This window comes from Hyla sarda, chromosome 4 (genome assembly GCF_029499605.1).
Source record: "Hyla sarda isolate aHylSar1 chromosome 4, aHylSar1.hap1, whole genome shotgun sequence".
Taxonomy (NCBI): domain Eukaryota; kingdom Metazoa; phylum Chordata; class Amphibia; order Anura; family Hylidae; genus Hyla; species Hyla sarda.
In genome coordinates, this window is record NC_079192.1 from 321,519,407 (window position 1) to 321,543,893 (window position 24,487).

General features: G+C 42.4%; 1 protein-coding gene across 1 annotated transcript in view; it reads right to left on the reverse strand.

The window, feature by feature from the left end:
• Positions 1–24,487, reverse strand: part of LOC130369552 (E3 ubiquitin-protein ligase RNF14-like) — a 36,771-nt gene that overhangs the window by 9,151 nt on the left and 3,133 nt on the right. The window contains exons 2-4 of the mRNA XM_056574926.1: positions 22,349–22,509; positions 5,893–6,044; positions 897–1,400 (exon numbers count right to left, since the gene is read on the reverse strand). Coding sequence (XP_056430901.1) covers positions 897–1,400; positions 5,893–6,044; positions 22,349–22,502 — 810 coding nt within the window. The 5' untranslated portion in view covers positions 22,503–22,509. The remainder of the gene's footprint in view (positions 1–896; positions 1,401–5,892; positions 6,045–22,348; positions 22,510–24,487) is intronic.

Consider the following 24,487-nt stretch of genomic DNA (forward strand, 5'->3'; position numbering starts at 1 on the left):
ATTTTGTTCAGAAAATATTTTTTTTTAACACATTAGATTTTCAGATTTTATTATTGACTGTTTCTCCCAGCAGTGGGATGCCTTATAAAATGAATCATTAAGTGTTGGACTTCTCTAGTAGTGATCAGGTGATCAACGAAAGGATTAAAAGCCCTGCCCTGTAGGGTAAGTCAATGTCAGTTTACAGTCTGCTGCATAAGACAAGTACAGGCACTGAGACCAGGATAAAAGCAAGGATTCTTTATTCCAACAATGCAACCCGTTTCATGGAAGTTCTGCTTCTTCAGGCATGAAGAAGCGGAACTTTCGCAAAACGCGTTGTATTGTGGGAATAAAGAATCCTTGCTTTTATCCTGGTCTCAGTGCCTGTATTACTCTGCTGGTTCTGGAGGACACCTCCCTGTATTGTTATCTTGGTTGCGTGGAGCGGCTGCAGAGATCCATTACTACCACATCTCAATCCATGGTTGTACAGGGAAGGAGTACAACTTATTCTGGTAAGCGCAGTTTACACCTTGCGTTATTGCTTTACCTGAAGATATCACATGACAGAGCCCATCCCGTTGTCTCTTTTATTTTTCTAGCATAAGAGAAGTGGCCTATGTCCCTGATAAACCCATATACCCAAATGGTAGGTGGAGGACTGGATTGACAGCTCTGTTGTTCTCATTATAGGCCTAGATTAAAATGGCCTAGACAGACACACTGAGGAGTTGGAAAAAAGGCATCATATGTGACAAAGAAAATAGTGCTGCATGTCAACTGAAGGTCAACAAGCATAATTTATAAAGTCAAGTGTGGGGATTGGAGTACAGTGGTAAACTACAGGGATTATTAAAAATGACTAGAACACTTTAATATCATTCACTCAAATGCTCCAATAGGCTTTCATTTACCTGAGCAGGTGTTGCTACAGATGTGCATTCAGGTTCAGGGCAGTTCAGGGCATGGACTTGTCCTTCCTTAATCTGTACTTGAAAGTAGCCTCTGAGACAGGTGTTACAGTATACATGCTCACATGCCTTAAAGTGGGTGCACTCACTGCCAAACCTCTCCATAAAACAGATATTGCACAAAAATGGTTTCCTATCAAAAGCCTTCTTCTGTTGGGCTTCATTGAAGTCCAATAAGTATTTGCCTAGGTCAGATGCTGACTGTACGTCCTGTATAGCCCGTATATCCAATGATCCCCTTTCCAGTAAGGCTCCATCATCAGGGGTCTTTTCAGGGGATTGACTCCAGTCCTGTAAACCATTGCTGGACACCTCAATTTCATATGGAGATTTTATATTCAAGTAATCGAGTGTCTCCTCCTTAAGAAACTGAATCCATGAAAACAAGACAACAGATCCCTTGTTCTCTTCCCATAGGTCATCTAAATGCTGGCATAACAGAGTAAGCTGAATAAAATAAAAATGCAATATTCAGAAAAACAAATAAGCAATAAGTACAAGTATACGAATGTTTTAGGTATAAATGTATTCCAAATGAGGCTTAAAGGGGTACTACGGTGGAAAACATTTTTTTTTTAAATCAACTGGTGCAAGAAAGTTAAACAGATTTGTAAATTACTTCTATCAAAAAATCTTAATCCTTCCTGTACTTATTAGCTGCTGAATACTACAGCGGAAATTCTTTTCTTTTTGAAACACAGAACTCTCTGCTGACATCACTACCACAGTGCTCTCTGCTGACATCTCTGTCCATTTTAGGAACTGTCCAGAACAGCATATGTTTGCTATGGGGATTTCCTTTTATGCTGGGCAGTTCCTTAAATGGACAGAGATGTCAGCAGAGAGCACTGTGCTCATGATGTCAGCAGACAGCTCTATGTTTCAAACGGAAAATAATTTCCACTGTAGTATTCAGCAGCTAATAAGTACTGGAAGGATTAAGATTTTTTAATAGAAGTAATTTACAAATCTGTTTAACTTTCTGGCACCAGTTAATTTAAAAAAAAAAATTGTTTTTCACCGGAGTACCCCTTTAACCAGAATAGTTATTCACATGGGCACAATGAATAATCAAAAGTAACTGTGCTAACACTGAGCATCATATATGTCAAATATCCCATCACCACCAGCACTTTTACTGTCACTAGCTGGAAGAAAAAAGGTAACTCTGTGTGTGCTGGCAGCGCATCTGCAGCATCAAATACGCTGCAGATGCACTCCCATGTGAATACACCCTTAAAGGGGTATTCCAGGCAAAACCTTTTTTTATATATATATATATATATATATATATATATATATATATATATATATCTATCTATCAACTGGCTCCGGAAAGTTAAACAGATTTGTAAATGACTTCTATTAAAAAATCTTAATCCTTTCAATAGTTATTAGCTTCTGAAATTTTCTGTTTAACTGCTCAATGATGATGTCACGTCCTGGGAGCTGTGCATGATGGGAGAATATCCCCATAGGAACTGCACAGCTCCCAGGACGTGAGTCATCAGAGAGCAGTTAGACAGAAAACAACAACTCAACTTCAGAAGCTAATAACTATTGGAAGGATTAAGATTTTTTAATAGAAGTAATTTACAAATCTGTTTAACTTTCAGGAGCCAGTTGATATATAAAAAAAAGTTTTGACCTGGAATACCCCTTTAACCCCATGCCGCAAATGGACGTTCATTAACATCCATCTGCGGCTCCCTATGGGGGTTATAACATTGCAAAAAAAAAAAAAAGTCAAAACAAAGTGTTAATAAATGTGATTTTAAAGTGATCAAAAAGTCCAATCAAAACAAAAATGGTACCGATAAAAACATCAGATCACGGCACAAAAAAAAAAGAAAGTTATAGGGGTCAGAAGAGTACATTTTTCAATGAATTAATTTTGGGGCATGTACCGTATTTATCAGCGTATAACACGCACTTTTTAGGCTAAAATTTTTAGCCTAAAGTCTGTGTGCGTGTTATACGCCGATACACCCTCAGGAAAGGCAGGGGGAGAGAGGCCGTCGCTGCCCGGTTCTCTCCCCCTGCCTTTCCTGGGGTCTAGAGCGCTGCTGTCGGCCCTTCTCACCCCCTGGTTATCGGCGCCGCTGCCCGTTCTGTCCCCCTGACTATCGGTGCCGGCGCCGATAGCCAGGGGGAGAGAAGCGGCCCCGACAGCCAGGGGGAGAGAAGGGGCAGCGGCACCCATTGCCGGCGCCGCTGCCCCGTTGCTTCCCCCCATCCCCGGTGGCATAATTACCTGAGTCGGGTCCGCGCTGCTGCAGGCCTCCGGCGTGCGTCCCCGGCGTCGTTGTTATGCGCTGAACGGCGCGGCGCATGACGTCAGCCGCTGCCCCTTCTCTCCCCCTGGCTGTCGGCGCCGCTTCTCTCCCCCTGGCTATCGGCGACGATAACCAGGGGGTGAGAAGGGCCGAAAGCAGCGCTCTAGACCCCAGGAAAGGCAGGGGGAGAGAAGCGGGCAGTGACGGCCTCTCTCCCCCTGCCTTTCCTGGGGGTATATCGGGGTATACACGCGCACACACGCACCCTCATTTTACCATGGATATTTGGGTAAAAAACTTTTTTTACCCAAATATCCTTGGTAAAATGAGGGTGCGTGTTATAGGCCGGGGCGTGGTATACCCCGATAAATACGGTAGTTATAATTTTTTTATTGTAGTAAAATAAAATCAAACCTATACAAATTGGGTATCCTTGCGACCGTATGGACCTACAGAATAAAAATCAGGTGCAATTTTTACAGAAAACTGCACTGCGCAGAAATGGAAGCTGCTAAAATTTACAAAATGGTTTTATTTTTTAAATTTTGCCCCACAAATTATTTTTTTCTGGTTTTGCCATATATTTTGTAGTGAAATTGTTAATGGTATTACAAAGTAAAATTGTTGGTGCAAAGAACAAGCCCTCATATGGATTTTTAGGTGGAACATTGAAAGTGTTATGATTTTTAGAAGGTAAGGAGGAAAATACAAACGTTTAATCAACTGGTGGCAGAAAGTTAAACAGATTTGTAAATTACTTCTATTTAAAAATCTTAATCCTTCCAGTAGTTATCAGCTGCTATATGCTCCACAGGAAGTTGTATTTCTTTCTGGAGTTCTTTTCAGTCTGACCACAGTGCTGTCTGCTGACACCTCTGTCCATTTTAGGAACTGTTCAGAGCAGGATAGGTTTGCTATGGGGATTTGCTCCTATTCTGGACAGTTCCTAAAATGGACAGAGGTGTCAGCATAGAGCACTGTGGTCAGACAGAAAGGAAATTAAAAAAAGAAAATAACTTTCTGTGGACCATATAGCAGCTGATAAGTACTGGAAGGATTAATATTTTTAAATAGAAGTAATTTACATATCTGTTTAACTTTCTGGCACCAGTTGATTTAAAAAAAGATGTTTTCCAGTGGAGTACTCCTTTTATTTATATTTATAAGATCTACATCTTATATATAGCTTTTCTATATTATTTTACTGTATTTTAACATAATGTTCCACCAGACCGCTATAATTTCTTAACAGGTATAGTACCATAATATAGTATCGGTCCTTACTTCATATAGTGCATTAATCTAAGAATTACGGAAAACTTCCCCTGCAATAACTGGACACAGTAATACAGCCCACTGCTTTGTTCATAGTGCTTTGTGTTGTAGTGTGAAATCTTTCTATGAGCTCATTGTGCAGTCACACTGCTGGGATATGTAGTGCAGCAGAATCACTGGACACAGCAGTGCAGGTCAGCCCAGACCACTGCACAATGCTTTTCTTAAATGACATTGTATTATAGTGTACAATCTCTCTATGGGCCCGTTAGAGCACTCACACTGCTGGGATTTGTAGTGCAGAAAAATAACTGTGGACAGGCCAGCCCAATATACAAGGCATTGTTTTGTACTGTACAGCGCTCTGCTGAAATTGCTCTGTGTTGTAGTGTAAAATCTTTCTATGGCTGGACTCTGTAGTTCACAGTGAGTTGTTCTGTGCTCACGGCTCAGCTTGTCTGTCCAAGATGGTTACCGCCCCGCAGTGCGTAGGGTTTTGTCACTCTTATGCTGTCTCCTAATTGGCCTTGAAGCTGTATGCAGGCAATGATTGGCTAACCTGTGGTCATGTGATCTTTCCTGTCAACTGCAAGGTATTATGTGCTACCCTGACAACATCTCTGTGTTCCTACTTCCTCATCCAATGAGACACCATGATATACCTGAGAACAGCTTGACATACAGATTTATCAAAACCTGTCCAGAGGAAAAGTTGCTGAGTTGCCCATAGCAACCAATCAGATTGCTTCTTTCATTTTTGAAAATGCCTCTGAAAAATGAAAGAAGCAATCTTATTGGTTGCTGTGGACAACTCAGCAACTTTTCCTCTAGACAGGTTTTGATAAATCTCCCCCTTATGTCAGAATTCTGACGTGCACCACAATTCTGTCCCGTTCTATAAACTGTATAGACCATTTTAATTACAGTAAACTTTAGGACCAAAATTTAAGACAGATACAAGCTTTCACTATATGCTTCCTTTTCAGACAGAAATTAAAAACTGTCTAAAGTGTTACATGAAGGATTCTTTCTGGTCTTATTTCATACCAATAGCCTAAAGCAACACTTAGTCTGTTGCTTTTAATGAAAATTCAATTTTAGATGCTGTATCAGTGCAAAAATCTGGTTACGGTATCTTGTATGCTTCCTAAACAGTGCAACAGTATATACCGTAAATTAGAAGCTATAATAGTTTTTTTTTTACCTATAAACTCTAATAATTACTTTCTTTTTTTCCCTCATATTTTTTTTAACAATTCTGAAAGCTCATGGACCCATTTTCCCATTGCAAAACTATTTTTAAAAAGACTTAGAGACAAGGGAGAATCCTACCCATAAATATACAGTTTCTGTAAGGAGACAGGACAGTATATTAAATTATCAGTAACCTGTGCCAGAGAAAGCCACTTGCAGCTTAGCATATATTTCGGGGGTGTAGTGGATGGATAACCTGGGGGAAGTTCAAAGTTCAACACAATTGGTGGTAGAAAAGACACGCTGTTCTTAAAGTTTTTTGCAGAGGAGTTTGTCGCACTGTTGCCTACATAGAAAAAACACAGCAAAAATATTTTAGCCTTTAAAATTATAATAAATAGGAAAGTATCACATTTCCTTCATGAACCCAAATATAATAAATATGGTTTATAGATGTACAATATATTTGGTTTTAGGCTAAGTCTCCACTTGTTTTTTTTTTTTGGCAAAACGCCAAGAAAAACACCAATTCTGCCACATGGCGTTTTTTTGGCCAAAAAACGCTGCGGCCAGATGTTAGCTGTAAATCAATGAGAAATCGCTAATTTCTAATTCCACTTGGCGTTTTTTCCCTTTGGCGTTTTTTTTATCCTTTTGGTGTTTTTTCACTTTTTTTGCGTTTTTTTTCAGCTCTTTGGCGTTTTGAAAAAAACGTTGTATGTCGCTCAAAACGTTTTTTTTTGTCAAAATCGTGGCGTTTTGCTCCAATAGAAGTCTATGGGAGTGAGAAAACGCCAATAAAAACGATACGTGGGGTTCAACTTTGGCGTTTTTGCGAGCGGTTTTTAATCTTTTTTGGACTTTAGCGATCAAAAAAAGTTATGGAGATACCTGTTTTGAATAAAATTTCATAGGGTACCATTAAAAAATTTTTTTTAAAGTAGTGAAGGAAAAAATTGTATCTAACGAAATGTATATTTTTTATAAAAACATTTTTATTACTTTTTAAACAGGGATCAATTTATGTGTGCGGGGAAATAAAAATGTAGCCGACAATTATAAAAATGTATTGTGTGTGTTTTTCACTTTTTTTTCTCTATTTTTTACATTTTTTTTAGTTAGTACTACTACTCCCAGCATGGAACACACTGTTCCATGATGGGAGAAGTAGTACCTGTACTAATAAGCAGATCGCCCGCTGCGATTTTTCTGTATAATGTATAGATGCGGCCGGCCGCTCTTCTATGGTCCCCTGCCTTGATGTATATATACACCTATTCATATTTCCCGCAGAGCTGTGATTGGCCAGATGGTTCCAGCCAATCACAGCTTTCTGTGAGAAATAGGAACACGTGTATATATACGGCCGTGCAAGGGACCATAGGAAAGCGGCCGCTGCATCTCTACATTATACAAGAGGAACACAGCGGGTGTCAGGATTGATACCTGCTGTGATCTTTCCATAACTGCAGGTAATACTACTCCCAACATGGAGTACACTCTGCCTCATGCTGGGAGCTGTAGTACCTGCATTAATAGACAGATCGCAGCGGGTGTCAGAAGTTACACTAGCTGCGATCTGTCTATTAATGCAGGTACTACAGCTCCCAGCATGGAGCAGAGTGTGCTCCATGTTGGGAGTAGTAGTGCCTGCCTAAGGACACATCACAGTGGATGTCACTACTTACACCCGCTGTGATCGTCCTGTCTATAGCAGAGATGGAGTGACTGTATACAGCGCTCGCATCCCTGCTCTGCACTATACTCCGGGCCGGCCACTCACTCATTGATATTTCCCTCAGAGCTGTGATTGGCTGCAACCATCCAGCCAATCACAGCTCTGGGTGGGAAATATGAATGAATTATGTTCTATTCACATCACTAGACGGAGTATAGTGCAGAGATGTGAGCGCTGTACACAGCGGCATCTGTGCGATATAATGGACGATCGCATAGGGTGTCAGGACTGAGACCCGGGGCGATCTGTCTATTACTACAGGCACTACTACTCCCCGCATGGAACAGTCTGTTCCATGCTGGGAGTAAAAGTACTACCTAAGAAATGTAATAAATAGAGAAAAAAAAAGTGAAACACACACACACTTTATTAAAAAATAAAAAAATTGTTATAAAATATATACATTTCGTTTAATAAAATGTTTTCCATCACTGCAGCATCCTTTTTATTTTTTATTTTTTGGTACCCAACAAATTTTGGGTACCAAAAAAAAAAAAAAAATTCCAATAGGTGACAAAAATGCTATTTCCACACAAATGAAAAAACACCAGAAAAAACGCCAGACGCAGGACATTGCACTGGCAATTTTTCAGGTGTTTTTTCTGGTGTTTTTTTAATCTCTAAAAACGCAGGACAAAAAAACTAGTGGAGACTTATCCTTACACCTTCCTGCTGTAAAACACACAGCGATCACAATCATTTTCTCGTGCATGTAAAATTATTTTATTCTTCTTCATTCTATACATTTTTTTATCCAAACTAGTGACGGAAAATGTTTTTTAAAGGGTTCTGCATAAGCAGCTCCAGTCCAATTGGAGCTCAACAATTTTATAAAAAAAATTGTTAATAATATAAAAAAATAATATAAAAAAAAATCTTATGGCAGCATCCCCCACTCCGTTTCATTTCTCCAGTGCCCCAAGGTGTACATGGTGTTTCCAGAGCCAAGCAACGGCCCTGACCTATATCAGTTCACTGTATAAAGATAGATATGTATATAGAAATAAAACACTGAATTCTAAATAACATGTCAGCAAATACAGTATAGTATGTCATTGATATAAAAATAGACAGCTTTAAATCAATAAACTATAGATGGGGCAAGTCTTCATAATAAAAGAGTAACTAAGTAAGAGTTTCATTCTACAAATATATATATATATATATATATATATATATATATATATATATGGCTAGTGTCAGTGAACTTGCTTTAGTTAACAATTTGCAGATAGATACAGGGGTGTGTACAAAGGTTACAGTTACCTTTAATTTTTAATGTCTTTCATTTTTTATGTGGACTAACGTAAAGAAATGTGATGTATATCTCACAAATATCTTTATTGACCATACATAACGCGTTTCGAGGCTTAGGGGCCTCTATGCCAGATGTGCTGGCGTAACATGCCAGCACATCTGATGAAGAGGCTCCAAAGCCTCGAAACGCATTATGTATGGTCAGAAAAGATATTTGTGAGATATACATCACTCCTGCCCTTTTTATTTGGATATATTGCCCTATGAGGAGCTCTGCTTTCTTTTTCCCTTACTATATTTAAATTTTTGATGACTTGTTTAAAGGAAAACATTCAGAATAGTCACCCACACAAACCAGTGGTACTGCCTGGTAGTGCGAGGGATGCTGAGAAAAACGATGCTTACAATGCCTGGATTCGTTGCTCCGTTTGTCTGATATCTCCTTCTTTCTGAATATGCAAATTAGCAGTAAGTGGCATGGGCGGGGTTACGATTCAGCCTTCGGGCACTGAGACGTCAGTGCTGTTTCTTTGGCTCTCGGCCCGACTAATCATTATTCACTCCCTCCCTCTGCCTCTCCCCCTCCTCCCCGCAATGTAATCGTGTTTACTGCGCATGTGCAGCCTCTTGGCTACACCTGGAAGCAGCCTCAGAGCGGTGATATACAGTTTACCTCGATCTGTAGAAAACTTAGAGCGCATGCGCAGCACTACGCTGACAGTGTAGGGCTAAGGTAGGCAGCATTAGTAGTGTAGCTCTGCGCATGCGCAGTTGTTGGTACCACACAGGGCTTGCGTTAGTAGCGTAGTGATAGCGAAGCTGTAGAAAACTGAGAGCGCATGCGCAGGGCTCTAGCGTTGGCAGCTGGAAACCAGAGTAGGGTTAGCATAGTTTTGCGTAGCTAGCGTAGATTGTAACATAACGTAGCATAGTTTAGGTTTTATAGTAAAAGGAGGTAGGTTATAGGCTTTAAAGTAAAGAGACTACAACTCCCAGCATGCTCAGACAGCTAAAGGCTGTCTAGGCAGGATGGAAGTTGTAGTTTTACACAGGTATAGGTATAGAGTAGTTAGAGTAGTGTAGTGTTAGGGCAGTTTTAGCATAGTAAGCGTAGCTTAGTGTTAGTGCAGTTTTAGCATAGTTAGAGTAGCGGAGTGTTAGGCAGTTTTAGCGTAGTGTAGTGTTAGCGCAGTTTTACCATAGTTAGCGTAGCGTTAGCGCAGTTTTACAGTAGTTAGCGTAGTGTAGTGTTAGCACAGTTGAACCGTTGTTAGCCTAGTGTTAGCACACTTTTTGCATAGTTAGCGTAGGGTCAGCGCAGCTTTAGCGTAGTCAGCAAATCGTAGTGTTTCTAACAACAAACCCCTGGGGGTATCAGGGTAATATACAGTGAACAACAACTTTAGGGGAAACCCCCAAAGGGGTACCCTAAACTAGAAACCCCCCAAGGAAAATTTATAAAATGTAGCTTTTATTAAGTACAATTAAAATGAACCGATGTAGTAATGATAATGTGACAGAATTGTATGTATGTACGACACTGATTTAAAAGTACAGGGTCTAGCTAGCACATGTAATGACTGTAAGTGGAAGCCTCTAGGTAGTGTGTGCCACATATGCTAGTCTGGCCACTACTGAGGTACTGAGAATAAATATAGGCTTGTGCTAGTAGAAAGCCCTGCGATTAAAATGTTATACACAAGCCAGAGTCCAAATCGGAGTGTTAGCGCAGTTTTAGCGTAGTGTAGTGTTAGCGCAGTTTTAGCATAGTTAGCGTATCGTACTGTTAGCACAGTTTTAGAGTAGTTAGCGTAGTGTAGTGTAAGCGCAGTTTTAGCGTAGTGTAGTGTAGTGTTAGCGTAGTTTTAGCGTATTTAGTGTAGCTTAGTGTTAGCGCAGTTTTAGATTAGTTAGCGTAGTGTAGTGTTAGCGTGGTTTCTGCGTAATTAGTGTAGCGTAGTGTTTGCACAGTTTTAGTGTAGTTTCGCATAGCGTAGTGTTAGCATACAGCCAAAGACTGTGCAGGCAGGATGGGAGTTGTAGTTTTGCAAAAGTAGCAGAGGCCATTGAGCCTTGCGCCTTGCAAAAGTAGCAGAGGCGAGTACCTCCTTGTACGTTAAAGTAGCAGAGGCAGTTGCGCTCTGCTACGTTAATGTAGCAGAGGCGAATGCGTTCTGAGCTGCACTAGTTAGTTCATTAGGGGTATACAGCCATCTATATAGATGGCTATATACGGTGATCAGAAGGCCACTTAGGCTGGGTTCACACTGCAGAATCTTTTGGGCAGAAAGTTTCCACCTGGAGATTCCGAGTGCGCTAGGACCGTGCAGACACTACAGTCTCCAATAGACAGCAATGTGTTCCGCGAGTATTTCCGCCCGAAGAATGAGCAACGCCATTCTTCAGGCGGAAATTTCCAAGCGGATTTTCCGTTCACAAATTCCGAAGTGTGAATTTGTGAATGGAAACCCATTGACTGCACTATACATTTTAGCAAGTGGAATTTCTGCCTGCAATTTCAAAATAGCCTTACCCACCTCCGTTCCTGCTCCGTCACTAGACGTGGAGCGACACAGGAAGATGACGGAGCTGGGACAGGGGTGGTAAGTTAGGCTCTCCAGGGGAAGAAACCCCAAAAAACATTTTTTGTGTGTTTTTCTTCTCTTCTTGTTTCAGATACGTGAATGCGGAGGACTACGTCTGATTTGGTGGACTATGACGATAACCTGCATTTTTTCTTTTGTTTTAATAATATGGTTAACGAGGGTTGTGGGGGAGCATTTTTCTTAATAAAAATGTTTTAACTTGTGTGTTTTTTAAAAATTAGTTTACAGGCTTCGTAGTGGAAGCGGTCTTATAGACGGAGTCCATTACTAAGTCGGGGCTTAGCGTTAGCCCCAAAAACAGCTAGAACTAACCACCACCACAAAGGTACCGGGAAGAGCCAATACTAACAGGCCCAGAGCCAAATATGGCACTCTTGGGCCAAGGTGGTAACAGGCTGGCGTTATTTAGGCTGGGAGTGCTGGAAACAATGGTCCTCGCCCACCCTGGTAACGTCAGGCTGTTCCTGTATGGTTGGTATCTGGCTGAAAAATTATTTTTATTTAGTTTTTATTAAATAAAAAAAAAACGTGTGTGGTCCCCCGTATTTTCATTTTCAGCCAGATACCAACCAAACAGCAACAGCCTGACGTTACCAGCCCTCCCCAGCCTAAATAACACAAACCTGTTACCGCCTAGGCCCTGGGCCTGTTGGTATTGGCTCTTCCCGGTACCCCTGTGGTGGTGGGTATCAGGATAATAATTGGGGGTTAGTGCTAGCTGTTTTTGGGGCTAACGCTAAGCCCCAGCTTTCACTAAGCCTGTAAAGTAATTTAAAAAAAAACACACACACACAAGTTAAAATATTTTTATTAAGAAAAACATTCCCCACAGCCCTCGTTAACCATATTATTAAAACAAAAGAAAAAATGCAGGTTTGTCCTCCGCATTCATGTATCTGAAACGAGAAGAGAAGGAAAACAAAAAAAAATGGGTTTGTAAATTTTTGGGGGTTCTTTCCCTGGAGAGCCTAACTTACCACCCCCCGTTCCAGCTCCCTCATCTTTCTGTGTTGCTCCATGTCTAGTGACGGAGCAGGAACGGAGGTCAGTAAGTGGCCTTCTGATCACCGTATAAAGCCATCTATATAGATGGTTGTATACCCCTAATGAACTAACTAGCGCAGCTCAGGGTGCTCTCGTCTCTGCTACATTAATGTAGCAGAGCGCAACTGCCTCTGCTACTTTGACGTACAAGGATGTACTCGCCTCTGCTAGGTTAACGTAGCGGAGCACAATGGCCTCTGCTGCTTTAATGTAGCAGAGCGCAATGGTCTCTGCTACATTAACGTAGTAGAGTGCAATTACCTCTGTTACTTTCTACAACTCCCATCCTGCCTGGACAGTCTTTGGCTGTCTTGGCATGCTGGGAGTTGCAGCCCCTTCACTGTATGACTAAGCTAAGCTACACCCCATGCTACACTCTCTAAACTACGCTTTATCTGCGTGTTTAGGTTTTATAGTAAAAGGAGGTAGGTTATAGGCTTTAAAGTAAAGAGACTACAACTCCCAGCATGCTCAGACAGCTAAAGGCTGTCTAGGCAGGATGGAAGTTGTAGTTTTACACAGGTATAGGTATAGAGTAGTTAGAGTAGTGTAGTGTTAGGGCAGTTTTAGCATAGTAAGCGTAGCTTAGTGTTAGTGCAGTTTTAGCATAGTTAGAGTAGCGGAGTGTTAGGCAGTTTTAGCGTAGTGTAGTGTTAGCGCAGTTTTACCATAGTTAGCGTAGCGTTAGCGCAGTTTTACAGTAGTTAGCGTAGTGTAGTGTTAGCACAGTTGAACCGTTGAGCCTAGTGTTAGCACACTTTTTGCATAGTTAGCGTAGGGTCAGCGCAGCTTTAGCGTAGTCAGCAAATCGTAGTGTTTCTAACAACAAACCCCTGGGGGTATCAGGGTAATATACAGTGAACAACAACTTTAGGGGAAACCCCCAAAGGGGTACCCTAAACTAGAAACCCCCCAAGGAAAATTTATAAAATGTAGCTTTTATTAAGTACAATTAAAATGAACCGATGTAGTAATGATAATGTGACAGAATTTTATGTATGTACGACACTGATTTAAAAGTACAGGGTCAGGCTAGCACATGTAATGACTGTAAGTGGAAGCCTCTAGGTAGTGTGTGCCACATATGCTAGTCTGGCCACTACTGAGGTACTGAGAATAAATATAGGCTTGTGCTAGTAGAAAGCCCTGCGATTAAAATGTTATACACAAGCCAGAGTCCAAATCGGAGTGTTAGCGCAGTTTTAGCGTAGTGTAGTGTTAGCGCAGTTTTAGCATAGTTAGCGTATCGTACTGTTAGCACAGTTTTAGAGTAGTTAGCGTAGTGTAGTGTAAGCGCAGTTTTAGCGTAGTGTAGTGTTAGCGTAGTTTTAGCGTATTTAGTGTAGCTTAGTGTTAGCGCAGTTTTAGATTAGTTAGCGTAGTGTAGTGTTAGCGTGGTTTCTGCGTAATTAGTGTAGCGTAGTGTTTGCACAGTTTTAGTGTAGTTTCGCATAGCGTAGTGTTAGCATACAGCCAAAGACTGTGCAGGCAGGATGGGAGTTGTAGTTTTGCAAAAGTAGCAGAGGCCATTGAGCCTTGCGCCTTGCAAAAGTAGCAGAGGCGAGTACCTCCTTGTACGTTAAAGTAGCAGAGGCAGTTGCGCTCTGCTACGTTAATGTAGCAGAGGCGAATGCGTTCTGAGCTGCACTAGTTAGTTCATTAGGGGTATACAGCCATCTATATAGATGGCTATATACGGTGATCAGAAGGCCACTTAGGCTGGGTTCACACTGCAGAATCTTTTGGGCAGAAAGTTTCCACCTGGAGATTCCGAGTGCGCTAGGACCGTGCAGACACTATAGTCTCCAATAGACAGCAATGTGTTCCGCGAGTATTTCCGCCCGAAGAATGAGCAACGCCATTCTTCAGGCGGAAATTTCCAAGCGGATTTTCCGTTCACAAATTCCGAAGTGTGAATTTGTGAATGGAAACCCATTGACTGCACTATACATTTTAGCAAGTGGAATTTCTGCCTGCAATTTCAAAATAGCCTTACCCACCTCCGTTCCTGCTCCGTCACTAGACGTGGAGCGACACAGGAAGATGACGGAGCTGGGACAGGGGTGGTAAGTTAGGCTCTCCAGGGGAAGAAACCCCAAAAAACATTTTTTGTGTGTTTTTCTTCTCTTCTTGTTTCAGATACGTGAAAGCGGAGGACTACGTCTGATTTGGTGGACTATGACGATAACCTGCATTTTTTCTTTTGTTTTAATAATATGGTTAACGAGGGTTGTGGGGGAGCATTTTTCTTAATAAAAATGTTTTAACTTGTGTGTTTTTTAAAAATTAGTTTACAGGCTTCGTAGTGGAAGCGGTCTTATAGACGGAGTCCATTACTAAGTCGGGGCTTAGCGTTAGCCCCAAAAACAGCTAGAACTAACCACCACCACAAAGGTACCGGGAAGAGCCAATACTAACAGGCCCAGAGCCAAATATGGCACTCTTGGGCCAAGGTGGTAACAGGCTGGCGTTATTTAGGCTGGGAGTGCTGGAAACAATGGTCCTCGCCCACCCTGGTAACGTCAGGCTGTTCCTGTATGGTTGGTATCTGGCTGAAAAATTATTTTTATTTAGTTTTTATTAAATAAAAAAAAAACGTGTGTGGTCCCCCGTATTTTCATTTTCAGCCAGATACCAACCAAACAGCAACAGCCTGACGTTACCAGCCCTCCCCAGCCTAAATAACACAAACCTGTTACCGCCTAGGCCCTGGGCCTGTTGGTATTGGCTCTTCCCGGTACCCCTGTGGTGGTGGGTATCAGGATAATAATTGGGGGTTAGTGCTAGCTGTTTTTGGGGCTAACGCTAAGCCCCAGCTTTCACTAAGCCTGTAAAGTAATTTAAAAAAAAACACACACACACAAGTTAAAATATTTTTATTAAGAAAAACATTCCCCACAGCCCTCGTTAACCATATTATTAAAACAAAAGAAAAAATGCAGGTTTGTCCTCCGCATTCATGTATCTGAAACGAGAAGAGAAGGAAAACAAAAAAAAATGGGTTTGTAAATTTTTGGGGGTTCTTTCCCTGGAGAGCCTAACTTACCACCCCCCGTTCCAGCTCCCTCATCTTTCTGTGTTGCTCCATGTCTAGTGACGGAGCAGGAACGGAGGTCAGTAAGTGGCCTTCTGATCACCGTATAAAGCCATCTATATAGATGGTTGTATACCCCTAATGAACTAACTAGCGCAGCTCAGGGTGCTCTCGTCTCTGCTACATTAATGTAGCAGAGCGCAACTGCCTCTGCTACTTTGACGTACAAGGATGTACTCGCCTCTGCTAGGTTAACGTAGCGGAGCACAATGGCCTCTGCTGCTTTAATGTAGCAGAGCGCAATGGTCTCTGCTACATTAACGTAGTAGAGTGCAATTACCTCTGTTACTTTCTACAACTCCCATCCTGCCTGGACAGTCTTTGGCTGTCTTGGCATGCTGGGAGTTGCAGCCCCTTCACTGTATGACTAAGCTAAGCTACACCCCATGCTACACTCTCTAAACTACGCTTTATCTGCGTGTTTAGGTTTTATAGTAAAAGGAGGTAGGTTATAGGCTTTAAAGTAAAGAGACTACAACTCCCAGCATGCTCAGACAGCTAAAGGCTGTCTAGGCAGGATGGAAGTTGTAGTTTTACACAGGTATAGGTATAGAGTAGTTAGAGTAGTGTAGTGTTAGGGCAGTTTTAGCATAGTAAGCGTAGCTTAGTGTTAGTGCAGTTTTAGCATAGTTAGAGTAGCGGAGTGTTAGGCAGTTTTAGCGTAGTGTAGTGTTAGCGCAGTTTTACCATAGTTAGCGTAGCGTTAGCGCAGTTTTACAGTAGTTAGCGTAGTGTAGTGTTAGCACAGTTGAACCGTTGAGCCTAGTGTTAGCACACTTTTTGCATAGTTAGCGTAGGGTCAGCGCAGCTTTAGCGTAGTCAGCAAATCGTAGTGTTTCTAACAACAAACCCCTGGGGGTATCAGGGTAATATACAGTGAACAACAACTTTAGGGGAAACCCCCAAAGGGGTACCCTAAACTAGAAACCCCCCAAGGAAAATTTATAAAATGTAGCTTTTATTAAGTACAATTAAAATGAACCGATGTAGTAATGATAATGTGACAGAATTTTATGTATGTACGACACTGATTTAAAAGTACAGGGTCAGGCTAGCACATGTAATGACTGTAAGTGGAAGCCTCTAGGTAGTGTGTGCCACATATGCTAGTCTGGCCACTACTGAGGTACTGAGAATAAATATAGGCTTGTGCTAGTAGAAAGCCCTGCGATTAAAATGTTATACACAAGCCAGAGTCCAAATCGGAGTGTTAGCGCAGTTTTAGCGTAGTGTAGTGTTAGCGCAGTTTTAGCATAGTTAGCGTATCGTACTGTTAGCACAGTTTTAGAGTAGTTAGCGTAGTGTAGTGTAAGCGCAGTTTTAGCGTAGTGTAGTGTTAGCGTAGTTTTAGCGTATTTAGTGTAGCTTAGTGTTAGCGCAGTTTTAGATTAGTTAGCGTAGTGTAGTGTTAGCGTGGTTTCTGCGTAATTAGTGTAGCGTAGTGTTTGCACAGTTTTAGTGTAGTTTCGCATAGCGTAGTGTTAGCATACAGCCAAAGACTGTGCAGGCAGGATGGGAGTTGTAGTTTTGCAAAAGTAGCAGAGGCCATTGAGCCTTGCGCCTTGCAAAAGTAGCAGAGGCGAGTACCTCCTTGTACGTTAAAGTAGCAGAGGCAGTTGCGCTCTGCTACGTTAATGTAGCAGAGGCGAATGCGTTCTGAGCTGCACTAGTTAGTTCATTAGGGGTATACAGCCATCTATATAGATGGCTATATACGGTGATCAGAAGGCCACTTAGGCTGGGTTCACACTGCAGAATCTTTTGGGCAGAAAGTTTCCACCTGGAGATTCCGAGTGCGCTAGGACCGTGCAGACACTATAGTCTCCAATAGACAGCAATGTGTTCCGCGAGTATTTCCGCCCGAAGAATGAGCAACGCCATTCTTCAGGCGGAAATTTCCAAGCGGATTTTCCGTTCACAAATTCCGAAGTGTGAATTTGTGAATGGAAACCCATTGACTGCACTATACATTTTAGCAAGTGGAATTTCTGCCTGCAATTTCAAAATAGCCTTACCCACCTCCGTTCCTGCTCCGTCACTAGACGTGGAGCGACACAGGAAGATGACGGAGCTGGGACAGGGGTGGTAAGTTAGGCTCTCCAGGGGAAGAAACCCCAAAAAACATTTTTTGTGTGTTTTTCTTCTCTTCTTGTTTCAGATACGTGAATGCGGAGGACTACGTCTGATTTGGTGGACTATGACGATAACCTGCATTTTTTCTTTTGTTTTAATAATATGGTTAACGAGGGTTGTGGGGGAGCATTTTTCTTAATAAAAATGTTTTAACTTGTGTGTTTTTTAAAAATTAGTTTACAGGCTTCGTAGTGGAAGCGGTCTTATAGACGGAGTCCATTACTAAGTCGGGGCTTAGCGTTAGCCCCAAAAACAGCTAGAACTAACCACCGCCACAAAGGTACCGGGAAGAGCCAATACTAACAGGCCCAGAGCCAAATATGGCACTCTTGGGCCAAGGTGGTAACAGGCTGGCGTTATTTAGGCTGGGAGTGCTGGAAACAATGGTCCTCGCCCACCCTGGTAACGTCAGGCTGTTCCTGTATGGTTGGTATCTGGCTGAAAAATTATTTTTATTTAGTTTTTATTAAATAAAAAAAAAACGTTTGTGGTCCCCCGTATTTTCATTTTCAGCCAGATACCAACCAAACAGCAACAGCCTGACGTTACCAGCCCTCCCCAGCCTAAATAACACAAACCTGTTACCGCCTAGGCCCTGGGCCTGTTGGTATTGGCTCTTCCCGGTACCCCTGTGGTGGTGGGTATCAGGATAATAATTGGGGGTTAGTGCTAGCTGTTTTTGGGGCTAACGCTAAGCCCCAGCTTTCACTAAGCCTGTAAAGTAATTTAAAAAAAAAAACACACACACACAAGTTAAAATATTTTTATTAAGAAAAACATTCCCCACAGCCCTCGTTAACCATATTATTAAAACAAAAGAAAAAATGCAGGTTAGTCCTCCGCATTCATGTATCTGAAACGAGAAGAGAAGGAAAACAAAAAAAAATGGGTTAGTAAATTTTTGGGGGTTCTTCCCCTGGAGAGCCTAACTTACCACCCCCCGTTCCAGCTCCCTCATCTTTCTGTGTTGCTCCATGTCTAGTGACGGAGCAGGAATGGAGGTCAGTAAGTGGCCTTCTGATCACCGTATAAAGCCATCTATATAGATGGTTGTATACCCCTAATGAACTAACTAGCGCAGCTCAGGGTGCTCTCGTCTCTGCTACATTAATGTAGCAGAGCGCAACTGCCTCTGCTACTTTGACGTACAAGGATGTACTCGCCTCTGCTAGGTTAACGTAGCGGAGCACAATGGCCTCTGCTGCTTTAATGTAGCAGAGCGCAATGGTCTCTGCTACATTAACGTAGTAGAGTGCAATTACCTCTGTTACTTTCTACAACACCCATCCTGCCTGGACAGTCTTTGGCTGTCTTGGCATGCTGGGAGTTGCAGCCCCTTCACTGTATGACTAAGCTAAGCTACACCCCATGCTACACTCTCTAAACTACGCTTTATCTGCGTGTAAAACTAAGTTAGCTACACTACACCTGTGTAAAACTACGCTAACACTTTGCCACGCTAACTACGCTAAAACTGCGCTAACACTATGCTATGCTAACTATGCTAAAACTATGCTAACACTATGCTATGCTAACTACGCTAAAACTATGCTAACACTATGCTACACTAACTATGCTAAACCTGTGCAAAACTATGATAACACTACGCTATGCTAACTATGCTAAAGCTTTGCTAACACTACGCAACACTAATTACGCTAAAACTATGCTAACACCACACTACGCTAACTACTCTAAAACTGCACTAACACTATGCTACACTAAATACGCTAAGACTACGCTAACACCACACTACACTAAATACACTAAAACTGCGCTAACACTACACTAAATACGCTAAAACTGCACTAACACTACACTAACTACTCTAAAACTGCGCTAACAGTACGATACGCTAACTATGCTGGCTAAAACTGCGATAACACTACACTGCACTAAAACTGTGCTAACACTACGCTAACTACTCTAAAACTGCGCTAACAGTACGATACGCTAACTATGCTGGCTAAAACTGCGATAACACTACACTGCACTAAAACTGTGCTAACACTACACTAACTACTCTAAAACTGCGCTAACAGTACGATACGCTAACTATGCTGGCTAAAACTGCGATAACACTACACTGCACTAAAACTGTGCTAACACTACGCTAACTACTCTAAAACTGCGCTAACAGTACGATACGCTAACTATCCTAAAACTGCGCTAAAACTACACTAATCTAAAACTGCGTAGTTTTACAGCCCTAATGTACATGACACATGTGTACATGACTTTATGTGTACTTGTGGACTATGGGGGGGATTTATCATTATGTGTCTATTGTAGACACAGTTCTACCCCTTTACACTGCTTGTCTATTGTACACTCTTGCTCAGAATTTACTAAGGCCGTACACTTCTTTGATAAATCTTGTGTAAATATAGAATCGCCTCCCCTCGCTCTACCGTACACTCCTTCTCTACCTCACAGGAAAAGTGGACATAGGGATTTTGTTCTATTGCTTTGAGGCCAGGATTCCATTGAGGTTTTTTATGCATCATAAAAAACGCCAGAAAAACTGTCCCAGCTTTTTCCTGCGTTTTGTCAGTTTTTCTTGTGTTTTTTTTAATTGCATTTTTGCTGGTGTGTGGAAACAAAAAACTGTACTAAACTTTTTTTTTTCTTTTAAATTTAGATACGTGAATGCGGAGGACTATGTAAGATTTTGTGGATTGCGATCATGAACAGCGTTTTTTTTGTAAATGTCAATAAAAGGGTTAACGAGGGCTGTGGGGGGAGTGTTTTTTTAAATACATTTTTTTTTTCATTGTGTTGTGTTTTTTATAATTGAATTTTCAGGCTAAGTAGTGGAAGTCATCTTATAGACAGAATCCATTACTAAGCTGGGGCTTAGCGTTAGCCCCCAAAACAGCTAATGCTGACCCCCAATTATTACCCCGGTACCCACCGCCACAGGGTTTCCAGGAAGAGCCGCTACCAACAGGCCTGGAGCGTCAAAAATGGCGCGCCTAGGCGGTAACAGGCTGGCGTTATTTAGGCTGGGGAGGGCCATTAACAATGGTCCTCGCCCACCCTGGTAACATCAGGCTGTTGCTGCTTGGTTGGTATCTGGCTGATTACCGGGGTAATAATTTGGGGTTAGTGTTGGCTGTCTTTGGGGCTAACACTAAGCCCTGGCTTAGTAATGGATTCTGTCTATAAGACAGCTTCCACTACTAACCCTGAAAATTCAATTATAAAAAAACACGAACACATTGAAAAAAATAAAAATCACTCCCCCACAGCCTTCGTTAACCATTTTATTGAGATAAAAAAAAAAACGCTGGTCATCGTCGCAGTCCACCGAATCTGACATAGTCCACCGCATTCACGTATTTGAAATGAGAAGAAGAGAAAAAAGCGAAATATTGGTTAATAAATTTTTTGTGCTCTCCCCTGGGAAGAGCGCACATAATGCAGCGTGTTCCTAAACAGGGAGCTTCCAGTTGTTGCTAAACTACAACTCCCATCATGGGGGCTGTAGTTAAGCAACAGCTGGAGGCACACTGGTTGCAAAACATAGAGTTTGTTACTTAACTCAGTGTTTCCCAACCCGTGCGCCATCCAGCTGTTGCCAAACTACAACTCCCAGTATGTACGGTTTGTCAGTGCATGCTGGGAGTTATAGTTTTGCAACAGCTGGAGGCACACAGGTAGGGAAACACTGAGTTAGGAAACAGACAATGTTTCCCAACCAGTGCGCCTCCAGTTGTTGCAAAACTACAACTCCTGGCATGCCCAGGCAGTCCACACATGCTGGGAGTTGTAGTTTTGTAACTTCTGGCCCTTCAGATGTTGCCTAACTACAACTCCCAGCATGCCTGGGCAGTCTGGGCATGCTTGGAGTTGAAGTTTTGCAACATCTGGAGGGCTACAGTTTGGACACCACTACTTAGCGGTCTCCCAACTGTTCTCCTCCAGTTGTTGCAAAACTACAACTCCCAGCATGCCCTTTGGCTGTCTGAGCATGCTCAGAGTTGTAGTTTTGCAACAACTGGAGGCACACTGGTTTGGAAACTGGTTGGGAAACTCAGCTACATCACGCTGCCACCAGCTTCTATATAGACTGTAATGATTCATAATCCCTGCCGGGAGAGGGGAGCTCTGATTGGAGAATAGCTATTGACCAATCAGAGCTCCCCTCTCCCGGCGGCAGGGATTATGACAGCTGTATATAGAAGTCGTGTCAGCGCAGTGAAGCCGCATGTAGAGCCAACTTTTACAGTTAATAAATGCGGATCGCAGCGGGTCTCTGGATAATGACCTGCTGCGATCTGCACCTCAGCCCCTGGACTATAACTCCCATCATGGGCAGAGTCTGTCCATGATGGGAGTTGCAGTCCTTACTGTGTGAAAATACACACTTCGGTACATGTCCTCCGAGGTGGTGTATATTTGCGCAAAAAAATGAGACTTGCGTTCTTTTTGTGCATCCAAAAAAAAAAAGCAGTTAGTAAATCGTTGTCTACTGGACAAATGGCTCTACGGTACACCAGAAGGGTGACATCTTTAGAAAAAGTTCCAACATAAAAGCAGAACGCAGAAAATATCATTGCGCAAGATTTTGCGCAAGAAAGTACACTTAAAATTACTCTATATAGATTGATGAATCCCCCCTATGTGTAGTACTTGGGATAGGGGGTAAGATGTCTAGGGGGAGTACCTCTTTAATTCACAATACATGTTTATTGCTTTTAACTATTGTCAGTTTTTTCCTCCATTATAAATTATAACTATATATATTTTATTGTAATTGTCCTCTTCTCACTTACTTTTTATAGATATTACAAAATCTGAAGGTAACTCCAGACACAAATGAATTTCCCCTCCAGGAGCCGCATCTGCCCTTTTATATTCATCCTCAGAGTATATACTAGCCAGGGCTAATAGTTCATCCTCCTGGGCCTCTCGGTCTTCTGTGGACATTGGTTATCTGCAACAGCAAAAAAAAAAGTTTAATGGCACCTGGTATATGCCAGATTATCAGATATTTCACATGGATTACGAGATTATCACATGGTATTCAAAGAATAGAAAATAAAGGGGTCAGTGGTGTTTTTATAAAAAAAAAAAAAAAACACCATGTCATGTTAAATGTATGGCATCCTTTGAGGCTTTTTTCTTCATAGAGTATTAAATATAATTTTAAAAACTTCAGTAAAAAAATAATCGCAAAATCATACTAAATAAATACCACCACAAAAAATGTTGTAAAGGAAAAAAAGAAGTAAAGAAATGCTTAAAACTCTTGAAATTTTTTTGTGTCAAACAGAATAGTTTATTAAAAGTGTACATGAAAAAGTACAAACATGGTAGCCAAATAACCCATGGCAGGGTATGGCAGAAGCAATATATACAACCAGTGGCGTTGCTAAGGTTGGTGTCACCCGGTGCGATAGAAAATGGTGTCACCCCATACCTACCCCCCCCCCCCCCCCCGCCCAGTAAGTTTTTAGCCTGTTGTGACAGGCGCCACTGATGTAGAGCAGTGTGAAAAATTCCAGTATAATAATCAGATATACCAATTACCAAAGAGTGGGAAAGCTCTAAAAAAGGTTTCACCAATTAAAACTACAGCTCCCAGTATGACCTAAGCAGTGGTGAGGTTATGCTGGGAGCAGGCCCGATGCTGTCATAAGGCAAACCATGCGTCCGCTTGAGGGCGCATGGACTCGCAGCTGATGGGGGCGGAAAAATGAAGACTTTTTTTTATACTAAGACCCCCATCTGTGCGCCCCGCCGCCGCACAGCAGAGGTCACTGCTACCACTCCACCCTCTCTGGTTTTATTGCTGGTGCCCAACGAGATTCCCGAAATGGAGCTTCGCTTGTGTAGGCAGAAATCCTTGCACCCGCCCTGGCTGGGAGTTGTAGTTTTGCTCATCACAACTACAGAACTTACAAGTGACTACAGCTCTGATGGGACATAATGAGGAAAAATACACAATAATATCAGTGACTACAGGTGACTTCTCTATAGTCTTTCCTTATGCACCCTCATCATACATAAGGAGGATCATCCTCCTGCCAGTAGCACCCCCATCATCCCGGAGGATGATCTGCTGATGGATGATGGAGGTGCAGCACCCCCATAATTCATCAGTAGCACCCTCATCATACATATCCTCCTTCCAGAGGCACCCCCCATTATCCAGGAGGATGATCCTGCTGATGGATGATGGGGGTGCTACTCACAGGAGGATGATCCTGCTGATGGATGATGGGGGTGCTACTCACAGGAGGATGATCCTGCTGATGGATGATGGGGGTGCTACTCACAGGAGGATGATCCTGCTGATGGATAATGGGGGTGCAGCACCCCCATCATTCATCAGTAGCACCCCCATCATACATAAGGAGGATCATCCTCCTGGCAATGGCACCCCCCAGAGCCTCTCAGCACCCCCTTTCTCCCTGTTACATTAAAACATTAAATCAGTGTTTCCCAACCAGGGTGCTTCCAGCTGTTGCAAAACTACAACTCCCAGCATGCCCGGACAGCCAAAGGCTGTCTGGGCATGCTGGGAGTAATAGTTTTGCAACAGCTGGAGGCACCCTGGTTGGGAAACACTGCATTAAATACACAGTTTTGCAGAGAGGTCTCACCAGTCTCTTGTCTTCACTTTCTCCTCTCCCCGGGCGGCTCCAGGTCCAGGAATGTCCGGGGGTTGGGGAGGAATTTATCCCCCATGAATCCTCAGAAGACGCGGAGCACATGAGGCAGGGACACGTCGGGGGAGGGAGCAGACATGCGCACGGCACTTCTGTTCCCAGAAAGCATTGCAGGTCTTAAAGAGGCAGCTTCCTGGGGCTGGGGGATAGGATTGTGTCGGGGGCTGAAACTGCAGTGCGGCAGCCTGTAGGTCAGGAAAGAAGCCTCTTCTGTTTGGGGATGCTGCAAATACCGGCTGA